Raw genomic sequence first — 12,488 nt, forward strand, 5'->3', positions numbered from 1 at the left:
TCCTCCTTCATTCGAAGTTAAAACAAGGAGGCTCGGTAATGTGCGTTCGCACATTATGTTCCGACCCCGCTCATCCACTTTTTTATTTGATTGTCCACCAAATGAGGAGGAGATAGTAAACTTCCAAAAGTTTATATCGTTCAAAAAACTAAGTGAAAAAATAATGCTGGATTGGATGGCAGAGGTGACTTGCCAATAATGAGAGTACTAGACAAGACAAACTTAAAAATCAAATAATAGCAAACATTAATTACGACCAAAAATCGGTGTCTAAATTGAAAAAAAACTTAATAACAAAATGAAGATGGAATCAGATAAAACCTGAATTTATCAATGTGTACTTCATTAGGTAAGACATGAGAACCGTCAATAATGAGACTCGGTAACAGGTCAAAAAATAGGAGCAAAATGGCCCAAGTTCAAACGAACATTTCTATTTTTGAAAACAACAAATTTAAAATTGGTTAAAAGTAATAGATATTAACTCAGCTCATTAAGAAGGTTAATTCATGCTACGTAGGAAGCAATTACGACCTGTCATCATCCATATGTCAGACTACAAAAATAACGGCAAAAACAAAATCAATTAAAATTAACAAGAAAGCGTTGTCGCAAGCGTTAACACCATAGGCTATTTATAAAGAACATTAAATATCTTCAATTGCGCATTTTTCGAACGCCAATCCGGCCAATACACTAGTTACAAATGTAGCAAAGTAACAAAAAAACAGAAATGGGTAAACTCTCAAAAATCACAATTTTATGAAAATGCGTAGTGCCAAAGCCAAGAAACCATTAGTTGAAAACAAAACCATCGAGAGGATCAGATGGCGAAAAAGAGAATACAACCTTGATTCACTAGAAATAAGATGAAACTTGTCGATACAGAGACAAATTCTTATAATTCGCATTTCTCCCATGAGTACAATCAAATTGCAAAACAGTTTTTCTTATTTTTTTACCATACAATTGGATTGAGTAAAAACAGCAAGTCAATATACTAGGTGGTGCTCAGGTGTCGCGCTCACAGTTAAAAAGTAAAAACTAAGTCACAACTTTTGAGAGCCCATTGTCAGGCATTACAAAGCTTTATGTGATGACTAATGAGCAGCTACTATTACCGAAACAAATTTGTACAATATTTTGTTTCCTCTTTTATGCAATGATGGTACTTATCTGGTAACGAATCCTGGGCAGATTTGGGATCACCATTGGTATATCACAGAGCGATTGAAGAAATTGGTCAATTTCGCATGGTGGAATTTCTTACCACGCAAAATGAGCTCAAGGATTAATCATCGCAATTAGAAGATCCTTACTTGAAAGATAAACTAAGAATATTACTCAGAAAAAATAAAAAGAGTGAACTTGAATTTGGATAACTCTACACTGAGTTTTATCAACAGTTTGATGCCAGTTTAGATTCTGAGGTGCTGAAATGATGAATGCCGACTCAAATGAGATGCTATGTATTAGCTCGACATAAACCGTACTGTTCCATTAACTTTCTTGAGCAAATCTTGACGCATGTTTTGAAGACAACGTCTGCCATAAATCTCGAAGAAATGGAAAGCCTTGTCAGCCACTTCCCGTATCAAGTTGACAAACATCGTCAAAGGTAAGTTGCAACGGCTCCTCGTCCATATCTATTACCAAAACTTCAACACGAAGTTTATCGCGATTTATTGACAGAACCTCCGCAGTTCGACCTCGTTTGCGTCCACGGACAATCTTTACAAAAGCACTGTTTTGATTACTCGAAGATGACAACCTTGGAATAACGGTTTCCAAACTAGTTTGAGATATATTTTCTAACAAGGTTCCGCTATCTGTGCGGCAATCGCATGTAAAAGGCGTTACAACGTCTACGATGCGGACCTTCTCTTTGTAATAGCGACCCCGACAGATGCTTTTGTCAATAATACGAACTTTTAGGTCGTGTAATAGCCACGGCTCTTTGTCTCCTTTAAGTTCCAAAGAATTCTTCTCATTTCTGGATTTTTTACTACTTTTAGTGCCATTCGGAACATCCATGTTTGAAAGATCGGGTTCGTTTTTGACATCTGAAATATTATGATTTCCACCATTTTCTATCTTTGTCTGTTTCCGTTCGGTTTCTGAGTTGCTATTTGCCATTTGAATACTGACGATAGGCACACTTACAACAGATCCACTTTTCTCGCATTTGATCAATATCCGACTGGTATCGCCATCGAATCCCACCATTTTTCCCCTCGTTCCCTTATGCGGCCCTCTCAGCACATCAAACAATTGCCCAACTTTCGGATCCAAGATCATTGAAGATTCCAAATCTTCGCCATCTTTGGAAACCTGGCCAGCGGCCCAGCTACCCCCCATAGGGGTGGCACCTAACCCAAGACCCTTTGGTCTTAAATTGACTTCAACTGGTTTTATGCTCTGTTTGAAGGTCCTTCCGATACCTGCATCTTTACTGAACCCCATACCTCTCAACATTGCCATTCCAAAACCATTGACTGGAATCCGGTCATAATCGTCCAAATTAGAACTCTCAGGTCTTGCATCGACGTTAATACTGGATCCATCTTCCTCCGATTCCCGGGCTCCGGCTCTGTTTGCCATCATATCGACAATCAAATTTGACATCGGTCCATTGCCCTCTTCGAGTCGATTTTCTCGCTCATCGTTTAGAGTTTTGGCTTCCGAGAGCAACTCCGCGGCTGCAGCTTTGTCTTCGCTATCCTGTGAATTGTAGAAATTCCTTTTGATGAGTGGAATTACAAGTGGGTGCTCCGCCTTCCTCTTTCTCATGGAACCATCGAACGTGAGTACATCTTGTTTTTCGTCTTCATGACCATCTTCTAATTTTACAGCCGACCCTTCCTGATCAATTAAGCTTTGTGCAAGTGAGGGCTCCAACAGAGATGGCTGTTTTGTTTTGGAAAAAGAAAACTTCAAAGCCATCAGATCAACCTGAAAACAAGCCAACATTCAGAAAGTCAAATCACAAATCATTCAAAAAACGAGCACTATTGTCATTACACTTGCCTAGTTTCCGCCCTAATGCAAATGTCAATAATGCAAAGAGCAGTCATTCGTTATAACTCAAGATTTGAGCACAATATTATGGAGATTTGGGTTGGGTTGGCAGTTGTCTGAGTGGAAAATTAGCATACTCACCTTGCTCAAGTTACTATTTCACTGTCGATGATCCAACGTTTAAAAATCCGATGTGAATTTATATAATGGATCATTTTTCTTCTAAAGCAAAAACACAAAACTTCTTAAGGCATTCCAGAGAGATAAGATTTGAACCAAATGTAAACTCTAGAAGTCAAAAACTAGTTTTTGAAACACCCTCGAAACCAGTTTTGATTTATAAAAAAATTTCAGATATTCCATAATTCTGAATTTCGGAGTGGTTGACAGATCGCAAGGCAAATAAAGCTAAAAACATTTGAAGTACATGTAGTTAGTTTGAATGGAGTTTTGATTCTCCATAGTAATTCTTTACAGATTCAAGCCAAAATCAACTATTTAATCCATGTGAGCAAAATTTTTGAAAAAACAATATCCTTAAAAAACAACAAAATTTCGTAAAAAACGTTTTATCCGTTTTTTTTGTTTACTGTTTATTAAAAAAACTACCGTTCGAACCAATGTGTTTCTGTATTGAACAGATTTTTTTGAAAACAGAAGACTTCAGAGAATTTAAAGCTCTCAAAATACCCAAAATCAACTTTGAAAATGTAAACTAAAAGCAAAAATTGTTTTCTTTTCTAAATTCTAAATTTGTGTTTGAGATCAATTCTTCCTATTTCATAACAAATAACCATATAAGTACCTTAAAGGCCACTAACTTAAAAAATTTGTTATGAAATAAACAAAAGATCAACAAAATTTATTGAAAATAATTTAAGTTTTGTTTACTTTGTATACTTTATATTATCAGAGAAGATTGCTCAAACTAATCTCCGGTAGTAGAAAACAATACAGACAAATTTTTGAGTTAGAATGTTAACGGATCGCCAGGTTCAAAAACTTAACAAATGTTCAGATTTTTTTCACTTCTCTGTATTTTGAAATTGCTCGTCGAAATAATCTTTCCTAATCTGTGAACAATTCTGTCAGTCGATGAACTAAGTAGTTCATCGATCGTGACACTCCAAAAGAGTAAGTTTTATTGAAGTTAAAGCAAGAAATTTTTCTTTATCAGTTTACACGAAAGCAAAAGTCATTAAAATTCTCTTTCTTTAGAAAATGTTCCAAAGAGAGAAAGAACAACGTTAAATTTTATTTCAGACCAATTTTCCGCTACAATTCTAAAGAACCGCGTTCCGGGTCGAAGGAACCGTTCTTTTACATAGCAAATATGGGCAGGGTGAAACCATTTAAAAATATTAAAATAAAAAGATGTTCAATACCTGCTACAAATTGCGGTTTAAAAAATTCAAAAACAAAAATGCGCTAATTAAATCAAGATGGTAACTCATTTGCGGGATTTAAAAAAATGTTGGGCCCAGTACGCTCATAATGCATCAAAGATGAAACAATGGTTTCAAAAACTTCAAAAAGGCTTAATGCAAAGTTTACTGTCAAAATTACGATTACTGACACAATTACGTCAAAGAGTCAGCATCAATTGCCAAAAAATGCGTGTGGGTGTACGCGTGCGATGTTTGGTGCGTGTTGGTCTGTTTATGCGTCTTTAAAATTGCACTGCAAATATCTTTCTAGAATATGCAGAAAAATTTACGTTTTGGTCTACAGAAAAAAGACGGCAAATGATTTAGTTCAATCATTACGTAAATTTCTCGAATTCATACAAATTGCTTTCGGAAACACTTCTCTGACAGAAATTAAAGTTCTCTGACAGAAATTAAAGTTGTTTCTGCAACCTTGGGAGCTATGTTGGAATATTCTGTATTACGCAAGAGCCACCTTATTACGTTGCATAAAGGGTAAATTTACAAGTTTTTGATGTTCCGGGAAACCATAGAATTTTGGTACTTTTTTAATTTTAACCAAAAGTTTTTTTCAAAATGTTTCTGTCCCTATTTCTATGATTAAGTGATAATTTCTCTATGATTAAGTAACAATTTATTTTGAAGAAAAAAGATCGTCCATTTTCTGACACTTTTGTGTATCACTTGTCTTTTATTATTAATTTTTATTGATCAAACGATTTTTCTTACTTTTCAGTATCTTTTTCTGTAGGATCTGGTCAATTGTAGTGCCAATTTGTTTTATCGTCTTTTGTAGAAAGCTCCATGATAATTTGTCTTTTTGTCTACATTTTATTTTAACGAAGAAATTGGTCCCGTTCATAAGATTTTTTTTGGTTTAGTTGCCGAAGATTGTAAACGCAAGAACAAACACGTTTTGATAAAAAAACGATTGAATTTTGCGACTTTTCTATGCTTCTTTCAACTTTTTATCAACCAGCATTTAAATTTTGCTGTACTTTTAACTTTTACCTACTTTTGGATTTTTTTGTCTCTATTGGGTATTAGTTCGACGTTTCTAATTTTCCTTTCCGCATAATAACTTTTTTTACAACCATTTTTTTCTTTCGAGGAGGCTAAAAATTATGCTATAATACCTTTTTATTGCTCAATTTTTTCAAGCGAATTGTGTTTTCCTGCTGACCTGCATTTTCCGCTGAATGCTTTCTTTTAATCACCCTGCAATTTAGGTGAACAGTGAGCTTCGTTCATAAGTTTTTAAACACTTTTCGCATGAACAATTTATCACTATATTTTCCTGGAACTTTCTTGTTCATCTAGACAGACGTTTGGAAAGTGAAAAAGAAAATTGTTAATGCCAAAATAAAAACCGAGTAGAATATCTATACTCAATTTTATGAAGATATAAGAAAATGTTATGAAAATTAAAGGTGTAACTGTTCAGAGTATTTTCAAAATTAGAAAGAACCGTTAACAATGAAGTAATTAATTACCAAGAACTAAGATTTAGAAATATTTAAAAACATTTAGGTCTTTCAGTTTTATAAAAACAATTCAATTAACAATTAATATGAATTTTTAATTGCAGTATGTCATCGACCTTGTTTGTTCGATTTATACGTCGCCGAAAAGTTTGTTAGCTTTCAAAACCCTGATTGTTTTTTTGGTGTTTGACTATATTGAAGCTTTCTCTACTATGCACAGACTAACGCGAGCTGTCGTGTTTCGTTTTTCAGTGACTTTATTACCATGTAGAAAACCGGTTGTTGTTTCGTAGTAATCTGTACAGGGCGGCGATTCAATAGTACATCAGCAGGACGTTTTCGCTCATCGTCCACGTTCCTTTATCACCATTTGAGTAATCTGTATCAAAGGCCATTTAAATTTTATTCCCCCATTAAAGTTTTATTCCTATTTTTAATTTTAAAATTCCACGTATGGTTAAAGCAGATTAAAATCAAATAGTTGAACAACATGCTGTAATTTAAGTAAGCTGAAGATCTGAAAATGAAAGCCTGAATTAATTGTACTAGAAAGCAAAACAGGAAGTCAGAATTCTCAATTAACTCTCAGCGCGAACTAATTCAAACTAAAAATTGTGAATTCATCAAAATATTGCAATAATTGTTGGCAGAATTTGTTAATATACACAAACTAAAACTACTCTCATAAATAAATTAAAATTCAAATACAAACTAAAATTAGATAGAAACTAAAATTCAAACAAACTAAAATGAGAAACTAAAATTGAAGTACGAAACAAAATTAGATAGAAACTAAAACTCAAGTACAAACTACATTTAGGTAACTGAAATTAATAATTAGACTTCTATACAAACTTTACTCAGCTGAACCACTATAATTTAGTGTATGAAAAATAGAACATCAACCATTTCAATGAAATTTAAAAATAATGACGTAAATCAGAAGCTACTAAAATTTAACTGAACACGCATCTATACTGAACATTGCATTGCTTCCATCAGAATAAAATAACATTATTATTCTAATGCCCTTTCTGTACAGATACCAACATGTTGTAAAAATCAATTTTAATCGAGCAATCTATAAAAATAATGCAAAAAAATGAAACGAAAAATCTTGTCCAATGAAAAAAAATTGTTCTTTGGAGTTTTACGCAAAAGCCATACACTTTTGGGCCAAAGAGAAAAACCGTCATGAAATTATTGACACATCGTTATTTTCGTGAGTCAATACCAGAATTAAAATTTGCTTGATCTCAAAAAACTGCTCGCTCGATCACAGCAGGGCAGCATGAGGTGGGGGGATCGTGTTGTATTATGGGTGGAATGAGTTGGAGGGCGTGAGGCGCGGAGGGGACTGAAGTGGGGGGTGGAGGTGGGGTGGGTGGGTGAAGCGAGAGGTTTAGAAGTTTAGGTGAATGTCTCCTAAACAGGTTCGGTGAATCGCATAATTAGCTACTAGTGAGATGCATGGCTCTAAGAGAACTTAATGCCCTCCGAGCACTACCTGTTTATCCCGTTTTCGAGCACAAATTCAAAAGGGTCAGACGACAAATCGTATAAGAAAGACCACAAGATTAATAAAATTGCTACAAACTTCGTTCAACAGCTCCTTTGAATTGCTCTTGAAGTTTTATGAAGTAAGTTTTATTATATCATTACCAATGGGTAATCCCCAAGGATCATGCACTCTTTCATCACCGTTTCCATTCAGTTTTACTGTTCGTCTGACACTTAAAATCAGAAAGATTCATCTAAAATCAGAAAGATTCTTTATAAGCTTTTGAAGAAGTGAAGATCACCGTGTACTGAAGTAATGTTTATGTTGAATACTTAGCTTAACTAAGCTAAGTATTCAAATTACATCATTCTAAAAATAGAAAGATGTAATTAGCTGAACCATTCATCTTGCACAAAATGTCCGTCCAGCCAAACGGACATTTTGCCATCCAGCAGGACGGGAACTATCCCGTTCTGAGAACTATATATAGCAAAGAAAGAATCACAACTTTGAGAAATTAAGAATTAACAACTCAGAGAAACTGAGAATCTAATATCTCCAAATTGAGAAAAGCAATCTCAAAACAAAAGTAATTCAAAAAAGAATTGCTAAACATTTCTCAGCTATTACAACAAAAGAATAGTTAGAGGTGTTCTTCAAATCAGTACTTATCTAAAAGAGAGATAAATAGTTACTGATAAGTTAATAACGTTTTTACAAATATTCCGACCCTTTCCCTTTTTACAAGTTAGATTTAATAACTCTAAGTGCAACTCTTATAATTATACCATTAGTGCTGTAAATTATCTATGTTTAACTTTTACAAATCATATACAAATCTTATAACTAGAATAATTAGTCAAATTTACATATTTAAATCCTCAAGTAATTTCATGAGACTTATCAGGCTTAGAAAGATAGCGTATACTAGGAGTAAGACCATCGAGTCAGAAGTTTAAGTTTGAACCTTCGCACCCCCCTACCCACTAGTATAAACTGGTGCGACCAGTGCGGCACGCATAAACATTCTATCTTCTAAGCAAAAAATAAAATAACAAAACAACCCTAACATAATGTCCTCAGGAGGAACACCGAGTAGTACAGCTCCTTCAACCGGCTCCGGTACAGGCACAACAACTGTAAGTTCCGGATCCGGCAGCACTACTACAGTAACCAGAACATTAATTGATACCCCCCTCTCTCATCCTAACATGTCGCTTGTCACCTTCTCGGGAAATGACCCTAGACAAAATGCAAGTGATTTCTGGAACTCCGTTGAACAAAAAATAAACTTCTCCTTAGGTACAACGTTACCGACAGACCCCACTGCATTAACAAATCACCAAAATAGACGCAAAGCGCTATTTGGATCACTACTGACAGAGACTGCATTAGAGTGGTACAATACTATAGACCCCACAAGAAATCTCGACCAAATCAAAGGAGATTTCATAAATAGATTCACTGATAGCCGTGATCAATTTAAGTATCGACTAGAAGTAGAAGGTGCCACCAGACAAGAAGGGGAACTAAATAAAAATTATTTCCACCGAATTAAGCATGCTGTTGATAGAGGATGGCCTGAAAAAATACCTGCACGATTAACTGATCCTGGCCAAATTGCTACTGAACGAACAATACAGCAGCGACAAAGAGAGCAAAAGTATATTGACTTTGCCATAAGAGGTTTACAGCCCCCCTCATTAAAACGCAAAGCGCATGAATATAGGATAGAAAATCCGGATCAAACATGGAACGAAATACAAAACCACTTAATAACAAAAGACTTAACATTTACTGTTAGCACTGACGGCACAGTAAAACAAACAAATGATAAAATCAGTAGCCTTGAAGCACAAATTAAAGACCTCACTAGCCTAATAAGAAATAATGAAGCCAGCGCTATTAACTCAGGTTCTTTTAAAGACCCCAATGTAAAAGGACGACCAAATAATACACGCTTTTGTAACTATTGCCGTAATCATGGGCATTCCATTTCTAACTGCTCTAAGCACAGGATTGATGAAGGATTTAAAAAGATGAAAAGAGAACTCACTGAGGAAAAGGAGAAAAAGACATCCTTCAGTACTGACTACAAAAAGCAGACTAACAATAAGCCGTATTTTAATAACCAGAATCGCCCAAATAATACTAACAGTGGATATGACAACCGCAGATACGGAAATAAACACTATAATAATAATAATAATAACAAATCCTATGAACAAAAATTTCCCCAACACAACCAATTTAGTCCCCATGAAACTGAAGCTAGGCAATATTACGAACGTGAGAATCAAAACTTTCAACGTTCTTATCTCCCCCACGCGCATAATAATCAATTCCAAGCATCAAGCAGTAGATATTATGATCAACAACCCCGCTCGTCCCACTCTGTTCACTGGGTAGAGGATCAAAACCAACAAACAGAATATTACGATCAGAATAATTACACCGATGCTATCACAGACTTCTTTCCTTTAAACTTCTAAAGTCTCCGAAAGTTAATACAAATAGTAATCCAAAATCCAGGATTAACTTAAACATGTATTATTTCACCACCGGAGACATAAATAAAAATAGTGGACTTGAGATTGAGTATCTGATTGACCCAGGCTCGACATGTACGATAAATTACCCCACATTTCTAGAAATGCAAAAGTTGAACCCTAGCATGAGAATCTTCTCAGCTATCAATATCACAAAATCCTATAATGGATCACAAATTCGTATGTTAGGCCATACTACAGTAACATCATACTTTGACACTGACGGAAAGTATGAAGCAAACTATAAAGTATGGGTTACACAAGGAACGTCTAACCTGATTGGTGTTGATTTCTGCCATATTTTCTTTAAAGCTCTGTATTTCGATATTCCTGCTGTAGAGTTAAAAGAACACACAGGAGTAATCAGTTATGGAACACTGAATAACGAAAAACAGTATCCACAAGTATCAGAGATAGAAGCAAAAATCTTGTCTCAGCCACTTTATATACAGGCAAGATCAACCTACTTGTACAAACACCAAAACACTGATTTATGTTACCCCAAAGGCACTTCTTTTCTACCGCACAAAAATACAGTAAAAACAGAACTAGTGTTTATTAACACAGTCTGTACACAAAAAGAGAAAACACTACCTATACTAATACAAAAACCACAAAAATCACCCTATTACACTTAATAAAGGTATTATTGGATATGCTGTATGTGATCTAGTATTGAGTCGTGATACGCGCAAATTCAACATGCGCGATTGTAGTGAGTTCGCATACTCAATACTAAATAAGTATGAAGAATTGGATAATTGTTTCATGCTTAGTACAGTTGTTAACTCAGTACAAGAGGCTGAGTCGAACGAATCCGATAGTTGCATAAACTATATTAACCACGAAGAACAGTCAATATTCAATAGTAGTATGGCTATTGTGCACACAATTTCTAAGGACTGCGCTATGAGCAAAGGCTTTGCACTCATGCTGTGTAAAAGGTTCCCCGACTTGAGAGAACATTGTAAGTGGCAAGTAGAAGTGAACGATCGTGACGGAAATACAATAAACCAAAATGTATTACAATACATTGCTCCTAGTCTCGGACACCAAATCTTTAGTCTAATAACTAAAGAAAAATGCAATAGTAAACCGACTATTGAAAGTATTACAACTGCACTATTCGAACTTCGCAATATACTTCTAATGCAAAACATTAGATGCATAGCTATGCCAAAAATCGCATGTGGATTAGACAAAATGAACTGGTCTGAGATATCTGCATTGCCATACAATGTATTTAATTCTTCGGGAATTAAAATATATGTTTATGTGAGTAAAGCCAAAATTAATCAAATGCCGTCCTTTACACAATACACAGATGAAAACATTGAAGAGATATTCGGAATTGTAGGCGATGAAATTGTAAACAAATGCAAATATGATTCTGAAGTAGCAACTGATTTCTCAAATGATGCAAAAACCTTATGCAAGCCCAATAATACTGAACAATTCCCCAAGTTCAGAACAACTAAATAAAACCACTTCATTATTCATGAAGTTGTACAAGAAGGACTCGATACACCACCAAAAGATGCAAGTAAAAACTATGCACACTATATCGAGTACCTAAAAAAGTTTGACTTCACGCAGAGTGATTTAACGGACGATGAATTCAGAGCACTCCTAGAAGTTCTTCTAGATGATGAGGACGTATACTCCCATCACAAGTATGATATCGGCCGCACGAAACAGAAATTTCACATACCCCTAAAAAAGGACTGCGAATTTAAAAAGCAACGTCCCAGCAAAGTTCCCCTACATTTGCGTGACAAGTTAGAGGCATTAATGGACGAATTAATACAAGCCGGAATAATACGCGAGCTAAATGAGCACGACGATTTAAATAGCTGGTTTGTAAATCCAATTATTATACTGCCTAAGAACGACTATGTAAAACTTGTAATTGACGCTCGCTACCTAAACTCAATTACAGATACAAGTAACTCAAGTTGGCCACTCGAGCCACTACAAGTTCTAATGACACGAGTAAATGGAGCATATTTTACAAGTAGTGATTTGTCGTGCGCTTATCATCAAGTGCCCCTTACAGAAGAAACTCAGAAATTAACTAGTTTTATTGTAGGTGGACGTCAATATACCTATCAAGTCGGATTTTATGGCTTAAAGCCCCTTCCGAACTTCTTTAGTAAACTTATGCGTTATGCATTTGGACCGCTAATAAAGACAAAGCAAGCCATCACTTATATTGACGATACACTGCTACAAGCACAAGATAAACAGGAAATGTTCACAGTAATACGTGAATATCATGCACTACTGCGTAAAGCTAACTTAAAAGCTGCGCCGGATAAAACAAAACTCTTTTTAAGAAAAGTGAAATTCCTCGGGCATGTAATATCGAAAGGGACACTTAGCCCAATCACTTCGCGCATTGCAGATATACAAAACTTAAAAACGCCAGAATCGAAAACCGATGTCCTCAGCGTATTAGGGGCGATGGGATTTTATGCAAATTATGTTATAAACTATCATATAGACGCAA

General features: G+C 35.2%; 1 protein-coding gene across 1 annotated transcript; it reads right to left on the reverse strand.

Moving 5' to 3' along the window:
* Positions 1–1,354: 1,354 nt before the first annotated feature.
* Positions 1,355–2,948, reverse strand: LOC142352246 (G-patch domain and KOW motifs-containing protein-like). The gene has a single exon (XM_075404720.1). It carries the CDS (start codon positions 2,941–2,943, stop codon positions 1,579–1,581), a length of 1,365 nt encoding a protein of 454 aa, XP_075260835.1. The 5' UTR covers positions 2,944–2,948; the 3' UTR covers positions 1,355–1,578.
* Between the last annotated feature and the right edge of the window lie 9,540 nt (positions 2,949–12,488).

Source organism: Convolutriloba macropyga, chromosome 13, assembly GCF_964194025.1.
Source record: "Convolutriloba macropyga chromosome 13, txConMacr16.3, whole genome shotgun sequence".
Taxonomy (NCBI): Eukaryota; Metazoa; Xenacoelomorpha; order Acoela; family Convolutidae; genus Convolutriloba; species Convolutriloba macropyga.